Raw genomic sequence first — 27,305 nt, forward strand, 5'->3', positions numbered from 1 at the left:
TTGCAGACTGTGGAAACACAGATCAGAGTTTGATTTATGGGTTTATATGATTTTTTAAGGTTTGTGTAGAGCTGCAATCATTTTTGTTTGTTTTTGTGTTTTTAAATTTGAGTTTGTGTTTGGTTCTGGTTGGATTTGGGTTTGTTTTTATGTTCTTATTGTTTTTAATTCTGTTTTTTATTTAATTAAAATTGATAAATTATTTTTAAAAAAAATTAAATGATGATGTGGCATTTTTAATAATATTTTAATGTCTCCAACTGCCATCTCAGCAATTTTCGTTGGTTGACTGACAGAAAGGACGAAAATAACACGTGTTAATTGGTTTAGGGACTAAAAGTAGTAAAAATAAAATGTAGGGACTAAAATAGAAATCGGGTCAAAATGTAGGAACTAAAAGTGCATTTACGCCATAATTTTAACATTTTATGAAAGAAAGAAAAAAAAAAAAGGAATGGAGTTTTGCAAAATTGATTTCAAATTTTACCAACTTCCACGATTATATCAAGAATTCAATGTTTAATGCTTAAACGTCACGTTTTTTTTTTACTAAAGAATTCAATGTTTAAAGGCTGAAGAAGACGATAGCATATATGTGTGAATTCTAAAAGGTGACATATATCACGTTTTCAAATTTATTAAAATACAGTCAAAGGCCATATAGTTAAATTGACACATTTTTATGCACAAAGTGCTTGGGGATTTAGGGGAGAAAGGGTTTAAACTACGGGGTTAACAGCATGTTGTAATTATCTTTCAAATTTTTTTTATTAAAACACAGAGTATAAAACATACCGTGTAAAAGAGATTTAACCCTATAAAAAAAATATCAAGCTTCTTGTTTTGTTAGTAAGATTTGGATGAACGGAAAATTAAAGCAATAGCAAATGGTAAAACAAAAGTAACATTATTTACCTTTCAAAAAAAAAAATGTAACATTATTTAGACAATGATTGTGTGAAAAATGCTTTACCCAGCTGGACAGCACAATGTATAGGAACATATGATATGATACAAAGTATCTTGGGGGACGACTAAGTCAGTTTTATATTTATGGGACCCATATTTATTGCAAGGATGTGTCACAAGTCAGTGACCAGTGGCGGCTCCAGGAATTTTCTTTAGGGGGTTATTAAGAAACTTATATTAAACAAATTTTAATAAAAAGATAACCTGAATATAGTGTTATTGAAAAAAAAAAAAACGCATACATGAAATTTTACAATTACTTTCTACAAGTTTTCATATTTTGCAATCATCATATGATAGTTTATTATTAATAGTCAATGTAGGTGTAACCCTTTTATTTTGTAAAGTTTGTATAACATTTTTATTTTTGTGTAGTTGTCATTATTTATTAGTTATTTCATAAATTATTGACCTACATAACCACATTTATCTATACATAATTAATACATTTAAATTAGGCTAGAGTAGAAATTCTATCTTTTATATATATATATATAAAGCAATCACTAACTTTACTATCATTTTTCTTGAATCACTAGTATTATAACAAAAAGTTATTATAACATGATAACAATATCCTATAAAAAAAATTGATAACAATATACCCATGTAACAAATCCTCTGTATTTCTTGGTTATTAAATTATATAAAGTTACATTATATTTATATTATACATGTACACCTTCACACACATCACAATTCACCCAAATAACATTACATAAAAAAAAATGCACAAAATTAGTATCACACACACACACACTCACATTTTACACTCACATTTTACACTCACATTTTATAATAAAGAGAGACATTCAGAACTCACAAACACTCGCACTTTACTCTTACAGTCAGAGATATATAGAAACTCAGATTGAGAATAAAGATGAGATGAAATTCATGAGCAAAAGAGAGATTGATTTGTGTTGTTAATTAGTTTTGGGATGAATTAATCTATGTTGTTTGATTTTTGTGCTAAATTGATTTGTGATTAGGGTGTGCAAGATTTACCCAATTTGTGCAAAAATATTTTTAAGGGTAATTAAATTAATAAAAAAAATGATTATATATATAATTTTTTTTTTCAAGTTAGGGGGTTCATTTGAACCCCCTTGACTTACAAGTGCAGCCACCCTTGTCGGTGACTCGATGGTTCTCTTATGAACTCACCATCAAAGAAAGGCTTCGAGTTTAAACTTTAAAATTCTCAAGAAAAAAAAAGGTTTAAAGTTTAAACTCCACTTTTTTTATTGAATTAATTACAACCTACTCACCTGTAGTTTGAAGAAATTTAAGTTGTCTATCAATAGTTTAGTATTTTATTTACTTGAGATTAGCTTAGTTAGAAAGCCGTTACCCCACCTTTATTAAAAATGAGGCTAAATATGTATTTTTGCTTTCTTTTATTTATCTCCCATCTCAAAATATTAAAAAAAAAAACATTAAAAATAATAATAATAAGAGAAAACAAGATCAAAAATAAGGGTTTTGTAAAAATTGAGAACAAACATTACCACAATAGAAGCTTCTCTTTAGGATCATAAAAAACAGAGTATTTTTTGGGTTTGCCTTCACAGAAGTGCTAATCCAAATTTATCATGTTGTAAGCAAGAAGGCCCTTGAGGTTGGGGATGACCCAGCAGCAGTAGCCAAAGGAGAAACAATCAATGTTGGAATAAAGGATGATGTATGAGTGACAATTTGATGGATAAAGTTAGTGCCTTTGGTGAACGCCTCAAGATTGGAGATGTCGAGGTGGGCACTTTGCAGATCATTGAAGATGCCACCTCGGAGAACCTTGATGAGCCTGACTGCTTGATATTTGTGACATGATCAATACTGAAAAGATTAACAATGTTGAATTGATTCGTGGAATTAAAAGCAGGATCATGTTGAAGAGTCCTTGGATTCAGTACTTGGCTTTGGTGTTGCTTGAAACATGTGTCAAGAATTGTGAGAAGGCTTTCTCGGAGGTAGCAGCTGAGAGAGTTCTTGATGACATGGTGAAGTTGATTGAAGATCTTCAAACTATAGTTAATAATCGTAACAAGGCTTTGATGCTAATTGAATCGTGGGGGGAATCAACCAATGAGCTCCACTAGCTATTTGCCTGTTTATGAAGAAATATACAAGGTAAAGATCTGGACAGAAGCTTATTTGGTGGTGAAAATGTTTGTTCATAATTTTTATAAAATTCTCACTTTTTGATATTATCTTCTCTTATTCTTTTATGTTTTGAGAGGAGAGAGACATTAAAGAGAGCAAAAATATATATTTAGCTTTATCTATATATATAATAATAGGTAAAACTAAAAGAAAATTCAATTAGATTTTAAGTTGGAATTCAATTAGAGTCTAATTTTGTGCCACGTATCTCATCTAATCTAAGTTTTTAAATTTTTGTGCTAAGTGAGTTAATTCAATGTAAAAATTGGATTTCAATTAGAGTTTGATTTTGTGACATGTGTCCCATTTAATCTATTTTTTTTTAAAATTTATGCCAAATGAGTTAATTTAGTGTAAAAAACGGAAAATCCTTTATAAGTAAACCATAAAAAAAAAAAAACATAATTTTTTAATGATTTTTATATTTATGAGCCTTTTTTGTATAACTAAAAACAATTCGAGTTTATAAGTCATCTATATATATATATATAAAGTTTAGAGAAAATCCAATTAGATTCTATAATTAAAGTCTAATTTTGCGTCATGTGTCTTAAATAATTTATTTTTAGAGAGGGTTTATTTTTAAATTTTGGAATCAAATATGAGACCGTATTATAAATATTTATTCAAGTGGGTTATTGTGTACAAAAACCAAAGAGTCTAGAATTAATGAGCATAAAAATATTTTTTTTTAAAAAGGACAATTTACATTTTTTACCTAATAACATTCTTACAGAACTTTTTAAAAAGTTTTTTTTTTTTTTTTAAAAAGAGAAAAAGAATGACTATCAATTATATTTAAATTATATATGTAAGAAATATTATGCATCTTAATATGTATTTTTTAAGTATATCTATGCATTTGCATGGAGTTACAAGTTAGTTTTAAATAAAGGTGGGTAACACAATCCTAATTGAGCTAACCTCAAATGGATAAAATGTCAAGATTTAGATGCAGTAGCAGATGGTAAATAAAACAATAGTAAGATTAATTTATATAATTTGTGTGAAATGCTTACCGAGCAACCAGGCACAATGCATATGAATAAATTATAATTAAAAAAAGAAGAAGGAAAATGCTAATGTCACTAACTATTAAAAAAAACAAAAAGTTCATTTTTGGATGACACCGAAAATAAGGGGTAAGAAATAAATTGTTCCATTTACTTCTAAATAGTAAACACATCCAAATGATCAACCATTCTTTGTTGATTATATTTCATTCTGCGGATTGATCCCATCTAAACGGTCTAAAAAATAGATTGAGATGGATATAAAGATACTAATGACCATTGTTTTCTTTTGTGATTAAAACGTAACCACCGTTCAAGATAAGTAGAAATCGCTTAAAATGAACCTTTTTATCCCATTTGATTGATGGCTACTTTCCATACTCTTTCCAGAAACTAAGGGCAAATCCATGTAGCCAAAATGAAGAATTAAAAGAGAGAAGATACTTTAATGAATGATTTGAATGGCAGGAAGTGAAAGTTGTTTATATATATATATATATATTTAATTGCGTGTTTGTGTCTCTTAAGATGGAGGGAGAAACAAAAGAAAGACAACAATCACAAAGGAGAAGCCAACAATCACATAGACGCTAGAATATGTTGTAAATTTGATGGCTCTGGACAAAGTTGACGCAAAACAGATAGCATAGGCCTTTCTAGAGCAGCAAGGGCGCCAAAAGTTAGTGTTGGAATTGCATGAAATTCGTTAGGAATGCTATAAACATATGGATAATATTTGTTGTATATGGATTTAATTAGTTAGTTACAATTTAAAGCATGTTAATCACATTTAACACATGTTGAAATTATTATTGCACAAGAGACATAATAGAATCATTAGGATAAAGTCATGTGGGCTAATAGAACAATTTTATAATTCTATAAATACCTACTTGTAATCACATTTTCATTATTGAAGAATAAACCAGCTCATTGCTTAAGTGCGTCTCTCTCTCTCTCTCTCTCTCTCTCTCTCTCTCTCTCTCTCTCTCTCTCTCTCTCTATGGAGGGTGTAATCACATTTCCATTATTGAAGAATAAACCAATTTTCATCAATTCCCCTATAATTCCTATCCATCCCCATTAGGAACCACCGGATTCCTAGCAAAATTGGGCAAGCTGAAGGGAAACGACATTCTGATCTAAACTCAAGGCCTTGAGAGTTGCCCAAATTTAGACAAATTCTTTCGTTAAGGCCTCAAAAACATTTTTTTACTATTTTTGGTAATATATATTTTTTTCTTAATAGCTTTTAGCTTAAAAGTCAGAATAAGGTCTCGTCTGTTTTGGGATGTCTCTTAGAGACAGTATTTTAAATTTTTACAATTATCTCAATTTTGCTAATTTTGGCAAAAATTACTATTTTGCCACCTAATTACATGGTTAGAGTGAATTAGGGTTTCTGGGCATTTTCCTGGCTACCCTAGGTTTTCTTTTTGCTATTACAACATATTGTAGCCTCTTAGGCAATTCAATTTTCAAATGCAAACTTTGTTTATTTCTCCATGGTAAATTCTAAAATCCTATCACTTTGTGGATTTAAAGAACCCCTTATAAATTTGAGGTTTTTATTCAAAAACTAACGTGTTTAGTTTCTTTTCCCATTCAATATGTATATATTAGTTTCCGCGACATCAAAAGTACTAAGCGAACTTTTTTTTTTTTTTTGATACCAGAAGCAGGGAGAGCAAAATAACATTAAGAGTTTGTACAAAAGGCTGGATTCAACTAGCGCTGTCCTAAAGGCACAAGCGTTGCCTGCTTAGCTACACTATCGACAAAGATAACTACCAGGGGTGGAACTAAGATAACATTGCAGAGAAAACCATCACGAACCAGGAAATCTAAATCAGCAAGTCTCGTTGGGTCCTGCCAACTAGAAGCACGCCTGTTGTTAAAGGCTGTAATAATTCCTCCACAAGCACTTAGAAACAAAACTCTCTGGAAGTTGTGTGCAGTCGCTATAAGGCTGGCTTCCACCATAGCTTCCAGTAGACACCCTGTAGTAGTCCTAGCTATACTACTATTTACACCAAAAAAGACTTTAGCTCCCAGTGGGTTGATTGCTTCATATGCATATGCTCTTCTCTTCTGCTTCCCATTTCTGCTGCTAGATATCTTGATGATTAGCTGCCAAGATCCTGCTACCGATTGGGGTTCAGCAGCTGGTCTTGTTGGGATCCTAGATTGACAGGGTTGTTCATTGAAGGACTCCTTGTACCTGCAAGATAAAGACTAAGCCATTAGAATAACCTGCAGCGGATTAGGTGTGATCCCATCATGAACTACTCTATTACAATGAAGCCACATGGTCCAGAGGAAGGTGAACAGAGCTTGCAAATAGACCATAGAATCTGGGATCTTTAGATCATGTTTCATGAGTACAGAATTTAACCACTGCTGAACAGAGATATTTGCATAGTCAGATGCATGGATGGCAAGTGTGGACCTATGCCAACAGGCTCTAGCAAAGGGGCACTGCAGGAAAAGGTGTGTAGATGTTACATCCTCTTCATGGCAAAGGGGGCATGTAGTGTCTAAGGAAAGACCTCTCTGCCTGAGATTGAGGAAATTTGCTAAAGAATCACGTAGCAATCTCCAAATAAAGTTAATGATTCTGAGAGGCACCTTCACTTTCCAAATCAAAGACCAGATTTTAGGATTCAGCTGATTTTGCCAAGACAAGTTGCCCATTTCTGAATTCAGGAGAGTATAAGCAGTTCGAACCTGGTATTCCCCAGTGATGGAGTGTTTCCAAAGGAATTTGCCATGAAGACAACTCCTTTGGAAACAAATCTGATGGCATGGAACAGAGTGCCACGCCAACTTGAATGCCTCAATATGCTTTTCCGCATTTTATAGTGCTACTAGTGTTAAACTCTAAGAGGCTCTTTTAAAAAAAAAATTTATTTTTAAGAAAAAGATAGAAATTTCTACAATTCAAAGTAGTCCATCTCTATACACATTTTTTTTTAGCTATTTATGAAATATCTACCGATTTCAGCGGCTTTTCATTTTTTAAATAAGAAAAATGATTATTACATTTCATGTTGGCATCAAGTGTATACTATATCTTTTCATGCTTCAGTCTTAGGATTTGTTGCCCAAAATGCACTTGTCCCTACAGACTCCAAGTCTAGAGGATTTTCCAATTTTAATCTCTTAGGTTTATTGTCACGATCCAAACTTGTATTTCAGAATTTAGAGCATGGCCGGCTTGTTAATATCAAGTTTACCTCAATACTAAAACGAACCAACTTAAGTTGAAGGTGCTTATCAAAAATTGTTTCTTGTATTCATTTGTATTTCCTTGTATAAAAGCCATAATATACAAAGGTTCGTAAAACTTTAAAACTTCATTTCATTTCGAACTTTGTAAGATTACAATTTGGCTGTAACTTAAGGTATTAGTGTAAATATTACATAGCTAAACATTTAGCAAAGCTTTTATTTACAAACCTAACCCCAAGACATATAACTAGAGTTCAAAACAAACTAAGGTTCCAAAATACATTTGTGCTCAAAAGGATCGAGTACATCTTGATTCCTCCTATACAAAAAAAGGGCTAAATTACTATACAACAAAATAAAATTATACATTCTAATTTGAGAATCACGAATTCCTTGCCACCTCTAATACTCTCGCTGCTTCTAAGAAAGAACCTATGCACTGAAATATAATAGAGTGAGTTGTGAAGCCTAGTAAGTTTTTAAGCTCCATGAGCATTTAATAAGAATACATGTAAATCAAATATTTTATGGATACACCCACTTTGATAAATAGTCTTCATACTATTGTTAAAATAACTTATGAGCTTTTAGATGAAAATACATCATTTTTCTTTCATATAATAATAAAAGGACATAACAAGGAACTTAAACAGAATTCAGTAACCTTATCTTTAAATAGACTATAAAATACTTTATCATAAACTTTCTATCAGACTTATAACACATTCAACATACCTTTCTCATCATCATACTCTTCTAATAAATTCCAAAATACATCTGTGCTAAAAAAGATCAAGTACATCTTGATTCCTCCTATACAACAAAAAAACTAAATTACTATACAACAAAATAAAATTATACATTCTAATAAACGAGAATCACGAATTTCTTGCCATCTCTAATACTCTCACTGCTTCTGGGAAAAGAACCTATGCACTGAAATATAATAGAGTGAGTTGTGAAGCCCAGTAAGGTTTTAAGCTCCATGAGCATTTAATAAAAATGCATGTAAATCAAATATTTTATATATACACCCGCTTTGATAAATAGTCTTCATACTATTCTTAAAATAACTTATGAGCTTTCAGATGAAAATACATCATTTTCCTTTCATATAATAATAAAAAGGACATAATAAGGAACTTAAACATAATTCAGTAACCTTATCTTTAAATAGACTATAAAATACTTTATCATAAACTTTCCATCAGACTTATAACACATTCAACATACCTTTCTCATCATCATCATAATTTTCTTATAAATTCCAAATAACTTAATAGCTCATTCATGATTCATATTAGTCAGTCTAATTGTAAGTCTGTCACAGCTTTGGGAGGCTTTTAGCACATTGTGTCAGGTATTCAACATTCCCCACAATGCTAGGAAATCCCAGAATCATATTAGAAAGTGTCACACCCTTTTCAGTGTGATCATATCATTAACCATGGGGGTCGGTTGGCATCCTCCACAAGTTGACTGTTTCCAACGAAGGTGGGTACAACAGAGTCCTCACCACTTATAATGGCCAATCAAAATTTTCATGCAAATGGCAGTACTATAACCCCTATTGGCTGAATTCAGATCATAACAATGAAATAACCCGAAAACTATATTTTTCTGATAATTATGCTTTTATATAAATATTTCATAACAGTAGCATATCCACTTCATTCTTTAAATATTACGTTCGTGATATAAGTAATAGAATCAATGTGCTAAAATTATCATATATATATATATATATATATATATAATTCAGGAATTCACGAACATATATTTTTACTAAAATCATGCTTATATGCAATAGGTCTAATTAAAAGGTTTTGATGCATAATAAATTTTTTAAACAATCTTTATACTTATCAAACGCACATGTCAGATATCCTTTACCTGAAAACAGAAAACACGAGAGATTTGTATAAGAGGGCTCAAGTGTTCACATTCTCGTTCTCGTCACCCACAAACTTTGAAGTTGAAACTTTAGTGTTAATCTTTTAATTTCTTCTTTAGAGAGAGGTATATGGTTTTAGCGAGAGAGAGAGAGAGAAAGAGAGAGAGCTGTTGGTGTGAGATGGTGCTGTCGTGTAAGAACAAAGAAAGAGGAAAAGAAAGGAGCAAAGAAATAAGAACAAAGAAAGTGTTCTGGTGCAACAAAGAAGACAAGGGAAAATATTTTGGGTGGGACGTGTGTTTGCTAAGGGGAAAAGGATTGATGAGTCACCCATTCAACTTTTTTAAAATTTACTTGCCACTCCTCCATAATCTTATATTCTAGATAGGCCCAAATAATAAAATAATTTTGCATATAAACCCTTACCTTTATAAACTTCTTTCCATAATATATATAAAATAAAATAAAATGCCTATATCTTTTATAACATCAAAATATCAAAGCCTTATGCACTTAAATTAATTAAGATAATACTAAGTATATAAATCCATAAATTAATCATGTAATTAGGCTGGAATGTTACACTTATTGTGTAAAATAAAAATAAATGATTGACAATTGGCTCCAATTCAGGATTAAGGTTAGTATTGCAACAGTGCAATTACTCCTTCCCCCAACCCCCCCACCCCACACACATACACAAAAACATATTTTACCATATTAATATTTTAACTTTAACTTTGTTACTTTTTATTCAATCTTTTATTCAATGGCTGAAAATGAAATTAAAAGTTTTTTTTTTTTTTTAATTTCAATCTCAACCCTTGATAGCTATTGTACCAAGTGCAATATCCCTTAGTTTGGAGTCTCCATCCTTGTTTTGCAAGAAGAACCATGTTAAATTGCTTTATTTTCTTAAAACCCATACCACCACCAGACTTAGGCTCGCATAACTTGTCCCAATTTAACCATGGTATTTTTTCTTTTCATTATTCTTTTTCCCCCACCAAAAATTCTAAATCATACTTGTCAAATTTTCACAGAGGGAGTCGGGTAATTTAAAACAGCTCATTGTATAGGTTGGAATAGCTTGTGCCATTGTTTTGATAAAGATTTCCTTTCCAGCTTTGGATAGCATCTTCTCTTTCCACCCACCAATTTCTTTCCAAGTTTCTCCTTAATGCTTTTGAAGGTGCTCTGTTTGTTTCTCCCTACTAGAGATGGTATGCCAAGGTACCGTTCATGCTGTTTAATGACTTGTGCCCCAAACCTGGTTTTAATCTCCTCTTGGACCTTACTAGGAGTGTTCTTGCCAAAAAATAGTGAAGTTTTTGCCCGATTCAACTGTTGGCCAGAAGCTTGCTCATATATGTGTAGAATTCGTTGGAGTGAGTTGCATCTTGATAGAAAGGCCTTACAGAATATCAAGTTGTCATCTGCAAAAAACAAATGGGAGAGCTTTGGTCCTCCCCTGCAAATGGCAGTTCCCTCCATGTTTCCACCTGCTACAGACTTTTTTATCAATGCTGACAAACCTTCTGCACACAAGAGAAAAAGATAAGGTGATAGAGGGTCTCCTTGAAAAATCCCCTTAGTTGGTATAATATGTCCTCTTGGACTCCCATTGATCCTTATAGCATAGGTTACAGTTGTTACACATTTCATAATTAACATCCTCCACTTTCCTTCAAAACCCAAATTTTCCATTATTTTGTCTAGACACTCCTACTCCACCCTATCATAAGCCTTGCTCATATCAAGCTTAAGTGCCATCTCCTTCACTCTCTCTCCTTTTTTCTGACTAATATGGGGCATGACCTCAAAAGCAACAATAACATTATCAATGATAAGCCTACCATTTGCAAAGGCACTTTGAGTATCACTAATAATTGGATAATCTTTTTTAGTCTATTAGATATTGCCTTTGATGCGAGTTTATATACTACGTTATATAATCTAATAGGTCTAAAAGCAATCACTTATTTAGGATCATTAACCTTTGTGATTAATACAATGTGTGTTTCTTTGAAATTGTGAGGAAAAACACCAAGGTTAAGGAAGTCAAGTACCGTTTTAGTCACCACTTCACCACTTATTGACCAAAAGTGCTAGAAAAATAGAGGAGGCATGCCATTCGGGCCTAGGGCTTTTTGTTGATGCATTTGCTTTAGTGCTTGCTCCACCTCCCTTGCTGTGAAATCTCTAGTGAGCATATGGTTCATTGATGGTGATACTTTCGTTTCCACTGCCTCTAGGATTTCATTGAAGTTTGTCGAGCTGCTAGTGGTGAATAAAGTTTTGTAACAATCCACCACAATCTCTTCAATAATCTACTCCTCTTCTTGCCACACTCCATTTGAATCCATCAATCCTTCAATCAAGTTTTTCTTATACCTTGCCAAGGTTTTGGTGTGAAAAAACCTCGTGTTCCTATCACCTTCTCGGAACCATGTAAGTCTAGATTGTTGGCGCCACATTGCATCTTCCTTTTCAAGCCAACCATTCAGCTCTATTCTTGTATTTCGCATGAGTTGTACAATGTTCGGTGCTGTGGGTTGAAGTTCTATCCACTCAAGGTGCTTCTGCAAGTCATAAATCTTCCTACCAACATGACTGAAATCTGTTTTGTTCCATCCCTCCAATCTGGTCTGGCTTATCTCCATACATTTTCCAAGTGTGTGATTTGCTCTCAAAGATAACCCCTCCTCCCAAGCAGCTTGCACCACCCCTTCACACCATTGATCCTTTAGCCACATCGATTCAAACCTAAACATTTTCTTTTGTCTTCTTTTATGGGATTTTTGCACCATTCGAAGAGCCAACGGGGAATGATCAGAAGCCAAAGAAGTGAGGTGAAACAATTTGGCTGTAGGGAAGAGAGCCAACCACTCCGGAGTTGCCAAGGCCCTATCAAGCCGTTCACGGATCTATGAGAAATCCACCTTCTGGTATAGCCATGTGAATTTTGGACCAATGTAATCAAACTCTCTAAAACCACATGAGTTGATTGTATCTAAGAAATTCTACATCTTTTGTCTCAGCCTAGTGCTTCATCCCTCCCTTTCCGACAAACTAGTCAACTCATTAAAATCTCCTATTGTTAGCCACGACAAGGTTGATGTTCCTTTCAGGTGCTTTAGCTTGGACCAAGATTCGGATCTCTTCCTTGTATCTAGATTGCTGTAGAATCCAGTGAGGTGCCACTTCCCTACTCCAACTCCTCCATCCACCACAGCATCAATATGTGTTTGAGAGAAGGTTTGGACATCCACATGCTCAAGGTTAAATACTTGCCACACTCTAACTTCATCCATGCTACTATTGGCAACAATCCATCATACACTTGGCGGAGTATTTTGGCTGCTCAATCAATAGTATGTGAGGGTGTGAGGTGGAGAGTGGACAATGGTAGAGACATAAGGATTTGGGAGGATAAATGGCTACCTACGGCACCCACACATAAAGTCTACTCACCAAGGTTATTCTTGGACCCGGACACAAGGGTATGGGAACTGATAAAGCCTGAATCTGATAGCTGGAATTCGGAGGTCATTGATACTCTGTTTTACCCACATGAAGCAGAGGTAATCAAGGGTTTGCCATTGAGTTCTCGGTTCCCAAGTGACAAGCTAATCTGGGCAGCATCTTCAAATGGACTCTTTAGCATGCATAGCACTTACTCCTTAGTTGCAAACCTTAACAAACCTGAGACTGTGGGTACCAATTCAGAAAATAGTCAAGTGCCACAATTTTGGAGGAGAATTTGGAGTCTCTCGGTATAGCACAAACTGAGGCATTTCGTGTGGAGAGTTTGCAAGGAGATTCTGCCCACAAAGGCCAATCTCATGAAAAGAAAGGTATTACAACACGACATAGGTGATGAGTGCAGCACCGAGGTGGAGACGATAGGACATGTACTTTGGAATTGTCAAAAAGCTAAGGACACTTGGGCGTACTCAAAGGTAGTCACACCAATGGGTGGAAAGGAGTGTGTGTCTTTCCATGATTTCTTATGGCAGTTGGTGATGGTTGATAGGGTGGAGGAAGACAAACTTGCTCAAATTGTTACGATAGCTTGGGCCCTTTGGTGTAATCGGAATGAGGTAAGGAATGGAAGGAAGCGAAAAACAAGGAGTGAAATAATCCAATAGGCAGCAACGTACTTGGCAGAGTTTACAGCTGCAACAACGTCACCAAGCAAACCAAGGCCAATGCTAGAGTTGAGGAGCTTATGGACACCACCACCAGCCCCGATGTTCAAGTTTAATGTTGATGGAGCCATATTCTCATCACAGGGTGGAGTGGGTATTGGCGTAATTATTCGAGATGAGGATGGCTGGGTAGAGGCAGCTCTAAGCAAGAAGATTATGGCACCATTAGGAGCAATAGAGGCAAAAGCTAAAGCCTTTGAGGTAGGACTTCTATTCACAAAAGACATTGGAATTCAAGAGTTTGTTTTGAAAAGGGACTCCATCATTATCTATAAAGCACTCTGTGAAATATCAAGCCCACCATCCTCTGTGGAACCTGTTATTGTAGGAATGCACGCACTGTGTAGGGATTTTAGGCGAATTGAATTCTCTCATGTAAGGCGACAAGGAAATAGTCCAGCACACTTATTAGCCAAACATGCTGAAATCATTGTTGATTTTAGTACATGGATTGAAGAGAACCCTTGCTTCATTGAGCAAGCTCTTATCCACGATGTAATTTATTTTTTGCATACTTAATGAAATTTTGATTTTTGCATTAAAAAAAGAGTGCAATATCCCTACATCCAACTCAACACAACTCATCTTCATATACCTAGGGATTTGGATCCGATGCAATAGCTATTGCACCGTGCAATACCCCCTAAATCCCTCACAAAAAGTTTCAATTTTTTTCATCTTTTACCTCTTCTAACTTTTAACTTTAAAAAAAAAAAAACTTTTTAAACCACTTTGATTTAATGACTGATATTAAAAGTAACATTTCTAACTTTTAATCACAACCATTAAAAAGGAATTGCATCTAGCTATTGCACCTAATCTCAATCTGTATATCTAGCTAGTTTTACAGACACTAATGTCAACGAAGTCACTATCAAGTGACACTTGTTACCCTATCAAATAAAAGTAATTATAACTACCAATAGGATATATTTTATATAGGGTCCAATTAATGTATGCTCTTAGGGCACGCATTAATCATCTATTTTTGTAAACATTTTATGGAAAATTAAAAAAGTTGTCAAAAAAGTTGATAACTTTTTCAATTTTTCATAAAAAGTTTTCTAAAATTGTTTATTAATGTATACCTTAAGGGCACACAATAGTAAAACTCTTTTATATAATATTTTTCGCAAACTTGTTGATAAATTGTGATTTTTATATAATCTTTTTCATAAACTAGTTAGAAATAATAGTATATAAATACACTATCAAAGATCAACCGCTGGTTTATAAACTGTAAAGCAACAAATATGGACCACAAAATGAGCAAATGCAATACAAGTATACAACCACAAATCTAGACATTCATACATGCACTTCAATTATTCTAGACGACTAAAAAAGAACACTGAATGTCATTTGTGAAGGCGATAAGTAGGAATAGCAAGTAGGTTTTTGGCTCTTGGAGTAGTGATACCAAACTCTTCAGTCATGTCCAAATCAGTTGGCAACATGTTATTAGGGAGCTCCCAATCAAAGCAATGAACAAGTTGTGCTACTACTAACCGAACCACAGTTAGACCCAATTGCATTCCAGGACAGCTTCTTCTCCCAGACCCAAATGGGATAAGCTCAAAGTCATGTCCTCTAAGATCTATGTTACTCCCAACAAATCTCTCTGGATTAAACTTCTCTGGCTCGGTCCAACACTTGGGTCTCTCCCAATGGCCCATACATTTATTATGAGTCTAGACTTACGAGGTATGTGGTAACCATTAATGGTACAATCTTCCAATGACTCATGAGGTAATAACAAAGGTGCTACTGGATGTAGCCTCAAATGATGATGCTGTAGCCTCAAATCGATTAATTCCTAACAATTAGTGTCTAAGCAAATAATTAGGTAGTATCAATGGAAAATAATTAGGAATCATGTTTATATAATCCCGATTATATTTGGAACATATTGAATTCTACACACACACATAATAATAATAATAATAATAATAATAATTAATAATAAAATTTGGTTTTTTGTTTTTTCCTAATATAATTAATTTTACTAATATAATCAATGTAACAATTTGATACATGATGTGTCTGACTCCCAACTAATTTCATGTAAGTTTATGAATAATTACCAAAATTATGGCTTTGATATTGGGCCGTTCAATACGGTACTCAGATTCCTCGGATCCCATGAAGCTCAACCTGACATCAACAAAGTCCTTGGTCTTTTTTTCATCCTTTGATTGAAGATGCTCATCAATGATTTTCTCAAAAAAAGGCATCAAAGATCTTACTCACAGCCTTCATCCGCTGTGTTAGCCCTTGAAGGTCAAGGATGCAACGTAAGGAATGTAATCACCTAAGTTTGGAGATGCGGCAAGCTGCATACCCTCTTGGATTACTTGAATCCTCTCTCATCAAACTCCTTGTCCATGTACTTCTTCCCAAACACCAAACGGCAACTCATATCTGCGCAGAGAGATGAAACCTTGGCACTAAGATCAACAGCAACATGATCATGTGCAGCCTCTTGAATGAACTTTATCAATAGGTCAAGCTCTTCTTTTCTCATGGTTTTGAAAGAATTGATTTTGAGGCTGCTAAGTAATTCAAGGGTGCACATCTTACGTAAGTTGCGCCAATAAGAACCATATTGAGAAAAGGCCAGGCTCCTTTGCTCATAAGAGATGTGCTTTGAAGCCTCACTACGTGGTCTGCCAGCAAACACAAGGTCATGTGTTTTAAGGCAGAGCTTGGCAGCTTCTGGGGATGAGACAACAATGGTAGGTACCATGCCTAAGGGCAAATGCATGATGGGACCATGTTTTTGAGCTAGCTGATGATGATCTTTATGAGGGAATTCTCCTAACATATGAAGGTTCCCGAAGATAGGGAACCCTCTTGGACCCGGGGGTAATTTCTTCTTGGTCTTGCTTTTCCATTGCAGTATATACTATATAAGCGAGCAAAACAATTGAGAGTTTGATCCATGTCCAAGCCATGGTGGGCATGTTTAGGCTGAGCCGCTGAGCTCACTGTAGAGTGAAGGTAAGTTCAGTTGCAAGTTGCAACATGGAGCAGTTATTTATAACAGGGAAATTGCACAAATGGGCAACAAACTTTAGATAAGTTGATCAATGCCAACGTCTGCAGTTTTTTTTTTTTTTCGTGTTTTTCTAAATAAGTATATATTAAGTGTCAAGTAATTGGACAATGTAGTTTTATTCATTTATTTTTTCTGTGGCTAATCGAGTGAGAAGTTAAGCTTACGTGTCTAAGAGCCCGTTTGGATAGGCGTTTTTCTGGACAAAAATGCGCGGTTTGATACAAAACGCAGTATACACAATCGTTTGGAGAAACTGTTTCAACAAAATCACGTTTAGAAATCACACAAATCCGTGGTTTCAAAGAAGCAGAATCTAATTGCATTTTCAATAGGGAGCAAATAGAACGTTTTCGCACCGCTATTTGTTTCGTTCAAAAAACCAAAAATACCCCCAAATAGCTGGCTATATTATCCCCATACCAGTCACTTCACTGGCACGAAGCAGTCCCTAGTTCCACCTGGGGTTGAATTCCAGTTGATTTCGGGCAGTTCCTGTTATTCCGGTCGATTTTGGTGAGTTTCAGCCGGTATACCAATTCCAACCAGTATTGAAATCAAACCTGATCAACCCATCTTGTCATAGCACCGATCACCTGAAGAAACGCATCTCATCACAGCAGTCTTCTTTTTCTTCTTCTTCAGTTTTTCTGTGCGTTTCATCCTCTGCAACTCTTCTTTCTTATTCTTGTTGTGGCTATCTTCTTCTTCAGGCTTCTTTTTAGTTTTGTGAGCCTTCACGTGGGCTGCCTGACTAGTACTTGAAAGGGAAGCTACAATTAGTTTTTTATGTTGACTTATTGGCCCCCTGCCCTCCTCCACACCACGTGATCTAGCTTTTTTAAAAAAATAATTAATTTTGGCTTTTTTTTATCTTTAATTATTTATATACATTTTAATCTTGTAATATTCTAAAAAATTGTTAATATTAGTTTATTTAGGAAGTTGAAAAATGGGAAAAACTGAAACAATAGTGAATAGGAAGCTTCTTGAAAGCTCACTTGTGTACAATTACTCAAAATGTGAGTTTTATTAACAAAAAAAATCATAAATAAATGTTTTTTTTAAATAATAATCCCACTTTTTTTAGTAGAAAACTATATTAAATTTATTATTTTAAATAATAGTAATAATAATATATAAATATATATATATACTTTAGTAATAATTTTGAAACGGTTTCTGATTACAGAAAAATTAAGATAACCTTAACAATATAGTTAAGTCATTTTTTGGAATTTATACTCAAAATAGCTATTTTCAAAACAACTTATCCAAACGTTTAATATAACTTTAAAAATAGAAAACGCATATTGTCACATTTTTACCAAACGCTTATCTGTGATTTTTAAAATGGAGTTTTTAAAATGCACGTTTTAAAAATACTAGTTTTTAAAACGCATATTTTGAAACAGCTTATCCAAACAGGCCCTAAGACATCTTAGATGTTGGAGTACTTATTTTAAAATAGGTTAAAGAAAGAATACATTAACTTAACCAATTTTTTCAAAAGTTTAAGATATTAGGGTATAGTAAATTTAATTATTTATTCACATAATTTTAACATTTCCTCTCATGTGTGAGGTTAAACTTCATTTTAATAGGTGAAACTCAACACATGAAATTTTAAACGGAAGGTAATATGAAAGAGACAAGAGAATTGACCTTTAAATTTTTTGTTCTAATATCATGTTAAATTATCGATTTTTCAAAAAAAAAAAAATTGGAGTACAATCACCTAATACTCTATGTAAGTTACCTGTTACATGGCAACTTTTTCACATTGTTTTTTTTTAACTATATCTTGAATTATATATCTATTTTTATTGATGTGAAATAACACTTCAACTGTACTATTGTATAAATATCTAATAATTTTCTATTACAAAAAAAATCTCATCCATTTTTTATATTTTTAATGGAATGAATATGATTTATTATAGCTGTTTAATTAAAAGATTTGTAAAGGTCTAGGCTGAAAATTAAGAAAGTGATGGTATACTAAGAATTGTGGGATAGGATTTTTAAAATTAAAATTTTATTTCTTAGATGCAAAAGTATACAAACTACTACGATATTTAAAATTTTAAATGTTGTGGCAGTTCACACCTTTTTAAATTTGTAGTATTTAATCTAAATTAAGAAATAGAACAATTTTAAACGTAGATTATCATTTTCCAAATATTTTACTATATAAATCTTATAAATCAATGTGTTATGATAATAATTTTTAACATTTTAAAAAAGAAAAAAAATAATTGGAGTTTAATTAGCAAAACTGATTTCAAATTTGTACCATGAATATATCAAGGATTCAAGATACGCACGTCTTAGTTTTTGGACTTCACTAAAAAAGATAGTGAGAATGGCTCCACATTTTTTGACGATAGCGTGTGTGACAGTGTGAGTTCTAAAAAGGCCACATAGAAAAATTATCAAGCTTTGTGAACGCAAAATTCAAGCAGCTATAGCAAATAGCAAAACAAATTAAAGAAACATTATTTTATATGATTTGTGCGAAAAATGCTTTACCCGAATGACCGGCACAGCAATGTATACAGGAATATATGATACAAAGTATCTTAGGAGACGGCTGAGTCATTTTCATATATATATATATATATATATATATATATATATATATATATATATATATATATATATTGTTGTTTGTCTGTCATTGGAGCCATGGTTGCATCGATACATAGCTGGTTGGGGCCATTGATGTCACCTCTATATACATAGATATACAACACCACACCACTGCCCACAACCACAAATCTTAAACCCATCAGCACCATCCTAAATCTCAAATCCATAGCACCATCCTAAATCTCACACCCATAGCTTGATTGAGAGAGGTTGGCAGCGAGTTGTGGAGAACAAGGCGGCGAAATCGGCGTGGCATGAATACTATGCATTGAGGTCGACGGTGAGTTGTAGAGATTGAGGCGGCGAGATTGGCGGCAATAGTAGTGGAGGACGACACAGCTTCAAACGACAATATGGTTTTGATCTAGGTTTGGTTGGACCCATCGGCACCGCAATAACCCACATCCAAACCCACCGGAACCACCCAATACCGAAATCACAACCAACTCCACCACCCAAACCCAAAACTCAACCAACAACTCGCCAAAAACCCTAACCCAACCGATCCATCTACTGTCTCAACCAATCATGACCTAATCCATAGCTCTGTCGCTCAATAAAGAGAGAAGAAAGAAGTTTATTTGGCTTTGATTTGAGATGCAAAGAGAGAGAAAGACATTTGAGGTTGAGGGAGGAGCTAGAAATTTGATCTGAAGAGGAAAGAGGTAGAGAAAGAACACGGGTTGGGAGAGAGAGACGGATTGTGAGAAGAGAGAGAAAAAATCAAATTAAGAAGTGAGAGGAGAGAGAAAAGTCAAATAAAAAAAATCATTTTTTTTGGTTTGGCACATTTGAAACACTTGCTATGAGGTGTTTTTTGGTGTTTTGTATGCCAAATGCCATATTTGGCATTTGGCACACCTGATGGTAACGTTCTTATAAACTTATAATAAGTAGGAAGGGGAATTCGATCATTGATTCTCTTTGTAAATAAGAATAGGCAATACCACCAAGCCATATATATATATATATATATAAACTCTCGACTTATTCTCCTTTATACGATTTTCCGAAAAGTTGGAAGCTTTTGTCTTGTTTGAAATCTGAAAAACAACTATGTAAACAAGAATTTAAATGTCCATTCCATTCCTTCATCTCCATTCATTTTTGGATGAGACAGAAAATAAGAAGTAAGAGATAAATTGTTTCATTCTCTCCTAAACACATTCAAATGATCCACCGCGCCTTCTCAATTGCTTTTTGCCATTTCATCCCACCCAAATGGTCTAAAAAAAATAGCTGGAGATGGGTATGAAGACCTTATATTCATTGTCTTCTTTTGTGATTTAAACCGTTCAAAATGAGAAGAAATTGTTGAGATTTGTCATTGCTATAAAATAACTATATATAGAACTACTAAGGAGAAAACATCGTGGGAACACCAAACGCTAGGAGAAAACATCCTAAAATCACTCATTTAAAAATAAAAAAAAAAGTTGAAAATGCCAAAAAAAAAAACATAGCAAAGGAAAAGTCAAGAACCGCGACACATCTTCATCTATGCTTAGATTCTCAAAAAACAAGGTAAAAAACAAATAATTTGTGCTAATTGATGGTGAACTGAAAAAATTGAACTCCAACTCGTTCATAAGAGTTGTCCAGGTCAAAAAGACAAGAATGGTTGTACCCATCAGGACGGTTGTCCATAGACATGTGGGTCGTCCATGAGGAAAACACTTGGATGACCCTCGATACTTGGGAAAAATTCCAAAAATTTATTTATAAGAGCTAAATCGAACCATGTGTTATTATCTTGAGGCATGAGTTAAATCCTGGTTCATTTTTATAACTTCCTCCTAATTACTAACTTTCATGACAGTTATAGAAGATAAAATATTCTAACTCTTATAGCGGTTATGAAAGTTAACTTTGAACCCTCTGACTTCCTTATTTATAGGGGAAGTTATGAAACAAGTAATCACTCCAAGATCACACTATATAAAAACTCATTCACATCAAGTGAAGTTGAGTTTTTAACAACTCCTAAAAAGTTAAAACTCTAGAATTTAAGAAAAAAACTAACTTTGGCATCGGAGGGTTTTTGGCTGGTCCATCCCGGTCATCTTTGATCACGTGTTCTTCTTTTAGGCCTTCCAAACAATCACCAGCCCTTTAAAGCTCGAAGCATCCAGCTTACTGATTTTCCTTGCATCATCATCACTAATAATTTTCCAAATTTTCCTTTGTAAATACTTTTGATTGATCACTACTTTCCATACTCTTTCCAAAAAAGAAAAAAAGCAAATCCACGTAGCCAAAATAACATTAATATTGAGAGAGAGGATATGGAAGTGGAAGTTAATATATATATATATATATATATATATATATATATATATATATATATATATATTTATTTATTTATTTATTTATTTTGTGTCTCTTTAGATGGAGGGGGAAACAAAAGAGAAGACTAAATAATCAGAAAGGAGAAAATAGATGCTAGAATAACTTTATAAAGTTATTGAGTTGGATAAGAAATCCTATTGTAAGGAAACAAACCTATTGAGTTTTGATACTATCCAATGAGCCATATTATTATAGTTTATTATAGTTTCAGCCATTTTTTTTTCAGTCGTAGTTGTTGACTAATTCCTCATGAACAGTGCATCCGTGCACTGTTCATGGACTCACAAATTTTACTTTTTAGCCACTTTTCATTAAAAATGGGTCTCACGGCACTATTCACACATTTAAAAATTATTTTGCTATAGTGTTTTCAATTTTCAACAATAAATTCTATCCAAACGGACCCATAGTATCACCATCATCCCACATCATTCTCAATTTCTCATAGTCATTCTTGAAAGTTGAAACAAAGCCCAGTTGGAAACAGACCAGCCCTCTTATTTGAGTCCAACTGGTAGAATATGATGATTATTGTGACTGGTGACTTGCATTGATATATATAAAATAAATATAATAATTACTATCAGAAGGATCTGTGGCGCAATGGTAGCGCGTCTGACTCCAGATCAGAAGGTTGCGTGTTCGATTCACGTCAGGTTCAGATTTTTTTATTTTATCTTATTAATTATTTTGAAACAAAATAAAACAAAACTCTCCATATTTACCATCCAAGTCCCAAATCTTTTTTTCCTTTTTTTTTTTAATTTTTTTAATTTAAACTTTTATCTCTAAACTCTTTGTATTTTCCTTTAACTCCCTATCTATTCTCCATATTTACCAACCAAGTCCCAAATCCCCCCAAAATTACGAAACCCCAAATGTTTCTAAGTCCAGTTCTCCCTTCTCAGTCTCACAGCAAAACCACCAAAACCAATGTTCCAAAATCTCTCCTCTCACTCTCTCCAACCCTCCTCCTCTTCATTCACCCTTCGTTCCTCACAATATTACACCCACACCCTCACCTTCACACACCCATGTCTTCCACTACCCAATCATTCTCTTCGGTACAGACCAATGACCCGAATTTCCTGCGCTTCGCCCCGACCCAAGAGAAACCCGGGTCCAATGCCCGAAAAATCCGAGGCTGAAGAGCTAGTCCGAGTGATGATGAGGAATATGAATGAGAAAGAGCCGCTGTTGAAGACACTGAACAAGTACGTCAAAGTTGTGAGAACTGAGCACTGTTTTCTTATTTTTGAACAGCTTGGCAAGAGTGACAAGTGGCTTCAATGCCTCGAGGTTTGCTTCTATAATGCTCTCTTATGTGATTTTTCAACAATTTTAGCTTCTGGGTCTTTCAAATTTAGGCTTGTATTGTAACATGGTTTAGGATTGAGCTTATCTGTATAGTGCCAATTGCCCCCAAAACCTTTAAAAAAAAGGTTAAGGTAGAGTGGAGATGGAGTTTGAATATAGGACTTTGATGCAATGATAAATTACCAGTTGTCTCAGAAGTTTAAGCCATTAGGAAATTGTGAATCAAGTGGAGATGGAGTTTGAACATAGGACTTTAACAATTCACTCAAAAAGCTTAAGCCATTATGAAATTGTGAATTTAATTATTTAACCATTATTCAAACAAGTTTATACTCTTTGCGGTTTTCTTTCTTTTTGGTTCAATAGAAAAATCTCTCAAGTTTAAGTGTTCTTTCTTAGTTAAAGTTTATGAATTTTGTAGAGCCATTCTATACGGGAACTTATTTGAACTGTGTGAGTTGTGTATTTGGTTGTCATGCTATATTAAATATTCCTAGTTCAAAACCATAGGGTCACTGTTTTAATCTCTTTGATTAGACTAATGCTATATGATGCAGCGAGTTGAGTGATACTCTAAATACTTTCATTATAGCTAGGTAACTTTTTTTGTTTTTTATTTTCAATGATAGGTTAGCTAGAATTAAGTGGACTTCATGTAAAACAAAACTGGAACTAAGATACATTGGTTACAATGTTGGCCTTAATGTTTGTGGACACATTTGTTTAGTTGTTGCTTCACTTTCAAATACCACATTCAGGTGTTCAGATGGATGCAGAAACAACGATGGTATGTCGCTGATAATGGTGTTTATTCAAAATTAATATCGGTTATGGGAAAGAAGGGCCAAACCCGGATGGCCATGTGGCTCTTCTCTGAGATGCGTAATAGCGGCTGCCGGGCTGACACTTCTGTATATAATGCACTCATCACAGCCCATCTTCACTCACGAGATAAAGCAAAGGCTTTGGACAAAGCTATTGGGTACTTTGAAAAGATGAAGGGAATTGAGTGGTGTAAACCCAGCATTGTGACATACAACATTCTTTTGAGAGCTTTTGCTCAAGCTCGAAATGTAGAACGAGTTAATGCTTTGTTTAAAGATCTTGATGAGAGCATTATTTCCCCTGATATCTATACTTATAATGGTGTGATGGATGCATATGGGAAAAATGGGATGATCAGAGAAATGGAATCTGTCCTTTCTCGCATGAAAAGTAATCAATGTAAGCCCGATATCATCACTTTTAATTTGCTCATTGATTCATATGGAAAAAAGCAAGAATTTAATAAGATGGAACAAGTGTTCAAGAGCTTATTGCGCTCCAAGGAAAGACCAACACTGCCGACATTTAATTCAATGATAATTAATTATGGGAAGGCACGACTTAGGGAGAAAGCAGAATATGTCTTCCAAAAGATGAGGGATATGGGATATACCCCAAGCTTCATCACCTGTGAGAGTCTTATACTGATGTATGGATTTTGTGACTGTGTTTCTAGGGCTAGGGAAATATTTGATAAAATGGTTCAATCTGGGAAGGGAATGAAAGTTTCAACCCTTAATGTCATGCTTGATGTTTACTGTATGAATGGTTTGCCCATGGAAGCCAATATGCTTTTTGATAATGCAAAAGTTATAGGTGTAATTCCAAATTCATCAACATATAAACTTCTTTATAAGGCTTACACTAAAGCCAACACGAAGGAGCTTTTACAGAAATTGCTGAAGAATATGGAAAGGGATGGCATTGTCCCTAATAAGAGGTTTTTCTTGGAGGCTTTAGGAGCTTTTGGGTCTTTACCAGCAAGTGCTGAGTCTAAAGTCACTCGTCAAGCTAAAAATAGAGTTCCCTCACTACAAAGGGTGTCAGCTAGTACCACAACTGATGTCAGCAGGAAACAGGATAGTGCAAAAACTTAGGTGGAAAAAATTGCTAACTTGGTTTGTCTATTCTTCTGGTTGTTCGTCTATAAATCTGATTCAAAGAAAAGCTTGCATGTCAAAGGGATGTTGGAAGGCATAGCCACCATATTACTGGACTTCTGACTTATGTGGTATGTATATCTTGCCTATTCTTTCATCCTTTATCATTGTATCCTTCTATATGCCAATCCTGCTTCCCTTTTGTAAAACGTTCTCATAATGTGTTTATTTTGGTTTCAAAACTTGTTCTTTGCAGTTGCTATTATTAATTTCTGCCTTCAGAGTTTTTTTTTTTTTTTTTCTCTAGGGCTTCCCTTTTGCCATTAACTTACGTTTATTGACTTTTTTGTCTTATGTGTTAATCCTCACCCAATTACATAGTTCTTAATTTAATAATTCTGAAGTAGTTAGATCTAGGAATGATATGGAAAATCCAAAAAATATTATCAGTACTGTGGGAAGTTGTGGAGTCTGGTGGCAACAATGAGGCTTAGGGAAAATCTGATAATCTAAAATATTATGAATGAATTTGACTCTTCATTGAGAGACTGGAACATAATAGATTTTGGGGCAGAAAAAAAGGTAAATTAAATTGGCCAAAAAAAAAAAAAGGAAAGTTGATTATACTATTGAATGTTCAAAATGATTCACAACTCTCTGCACTATTGCATAATTTTAGAATTACCAACTACACACGCAAGGATTGGGTTGTAAAAACACTGCTTATTGCTGTAGTCATTTGTGACAAAATGCTGTAGCTTATACTTGGAGCCTGGCCAGATTTTGGTTTGTTCATGGAACACCTTTTCATATCAATTAACTCAAATAGTTACTTTTGTTCGACAGTTATGATTTATGTATAGAATATTTATCTTACATTGGGTAATGTACCACTTTTTCACCCCTTCATCATATGTTTTACCCCTTTTTGGGTACTCTGCACTTCCACATAAATATCACTTTTCATTACTTATTTGATAGATAGTGAAACTGATATTCGCATTGTAATCATGATAATGTGTTATAGTAAATTGGGGAGAGAGAGAGATCTTAGTTCCACCCTGCATCCATAATGCACCCCCTGCCCCCTTATTTTTCTCTCTTCCTTCTTCCATTCTCTCTTTCTAGCAACAAACCGAACTAAATCAAGATTGGGTGTGTTAACAGAACCTTGCTTCATTGATTTCGTTTTTCCTCCAGATGTTAAAGCAAACAAAATTTATGCTTATTAATTAGTCAAATATGCTAAACATTTTCTAGACTTGGTTTTCTTCTGGATGATTATTTATTTGCAATCAAGGGTATCCCTTTGGTAATAAATATATAAATAAGAAAATGAAGGTAAGCTTGGAAAGCAGCTTCTTCTGTCTTGCATGCTCATATTGATCAAAACTAAATAAATAAATGAAATCTACTCTAGTGTGCCTTGTCCCAGCATTCCCACCAACTAAGTTTGAGTATGAAATTTTCATGTGATTAGTTAGTTCCCCCAAAACCTTAGTTCCTCTAGAAATTGTCGATGATTGGATATTATAATCATTTGGTAGTGTAAGATGCAACAACTGAAGTGTGGTTCCTAGGTGACAGGATTTTGTTGGTGATATCAATTACCAGCCATCTGTGAAGGCAAAATTACTGAAGAACTGCTCAGCTTGGGACATTTTTTTTTTGATAGGTAAGAATAATTTTTATTGAAAAAATACTATTTCATGACAACCACAAAGAAGCATAAAAAGAATTACAACAACCAAAAAAAAAAAGAATTACATATAAAAAGGAATACAGGGAGGAACAAGGGAACAAGTTTCCAAATATCCGATGAATGCAGGGAGGAATTCATTCTCGAGCACGAAGTTCAATTAGATGACTACAGTTTTAATTTTTATGTTCATGTTAGTCTAGACTATTCATCATCCTTTTTAAGAATGTCTTTCCTCTTTGGATAGAGCTGTAGATAACTGTATCTTTATGGTCCTCATATATGTGAGTGAATGCAGGACAATTCTCAGCTGCCATAAGAAGACCTAAACTTGCACAGAAAAGCCAATTGTTGCTACTATTTATCAGAAAAATGGGACATCTCCATTGATTTTTTTGCTGTACTAATTACGTAGTTCTTAATTGATGGTAACTTATCAAAAAAAAATTTGATGGTAACGCTTCTAGACTGCCAAGGTGCTGCTTTTATGTATTGTACATTGATTCATTAGAATTTGTTTGCTGAATTATTCAAATGAGTATATATCCAGTTAATGTCTTATTGAAATCTACATAAAAAATTTCCCCAAATAAAATTTTGAATTTGTTTTATTTGACATTTCATTCTTCAATGTTCATATGTGTTTCATCTAGTTAAATGGGCTATTGTTTGTGCTCAACTTTCTTCGGGTGGTTTGAGAATTAGGAATTTGAGACTTTTTAATGAAGCTATATTAGGTAAATGCTTGTGGAGATTTGGGCTTGAAAGGGATGCTCTTTGGCAACAAGTGATACAGGATAAGATGTAAGGGGTTTATGGTTAGTATT

At 34.0% G+C, this 27,305-nt stretch overlaps 1 protein-coding gene, 1 non-coding gene and 1 pseudogene across 4 annotated transcripts; 2 read left to right on the forward strand and 1 right to left on the reverse strand.

Annotated features, from left to right (window-relative positions):
- The window catches only part of LOC142625241 (cytochrome P450 71AU50-like), a 42,742-nt pseudogene extending 26,298 nt beyond the window's left edge, over positions 1-16,444 (reverse strand).
- Positions 16,445-22,126: 5,682 nt separating this feature from the next.
- Positions 22,127-22,198, forward strand: TRNAW-CCA (transfer RNA tryptophan (anticodon CCA)). Its single transcript has one exon. It is a non-coding gene; the product is annotated as a tRNA-Trp (tRNA).
- Positions 22,199-22,412: 214 nt separating this feature from the next.
- LOC142626289 (uncharacterized) lies at positions 22,413-27,042 on the forward strand. 3 transcript variants are annotated; one of them, XR_012842487.1, is made up of 4 exons: positions 22,413-22,836; positions 23,613-24,910; positions 26,367-26,454; positions 26,777-27,042. XR_012842487.1 is itself a non-coding variant. In XM_075800101.1 (2 exons), exons 1-2 carry the CDS (start codon positions 22,471-22,473, stop codon positions 24,774-24,776), a joined length of 1,530 nt encoding a protein of 509 aa, XP_075656216.1. In that variant the 5' UTR covers positions 22,413-22,470; the 3' UTR covers positions 24,777-25,021. The 3 variants fall into 3 exon arrangements, 1 of the variants encoding a protein (XP_075656216.1); XR_012842486.1 differs by lacking the exon at positions 26,367-26,454; XM_075800101.1 differs by lacking the exons at positions 26,367-26,454; positions 26,777-27,042 and having other exon boundaries at positions 23,613-25,021.
- The last annotated feature ends 263 nt before the right edge of the window (positions 27,043-27,305 follow it).

This window comes from Castanea sativa, chromosome 2, assembly GCF_040712315.1.
Source record: "Castanea sativa cultivar Marrone di Chiusa Pesio chromosome 2, ASM4071231v1".
Taxonomy (NCBI): Eukaryota; Viridiplantae; Streptophyta; class Magnoliopsida; order Fagales; family Fagaceae; genus Castanea; species Castanea sativa.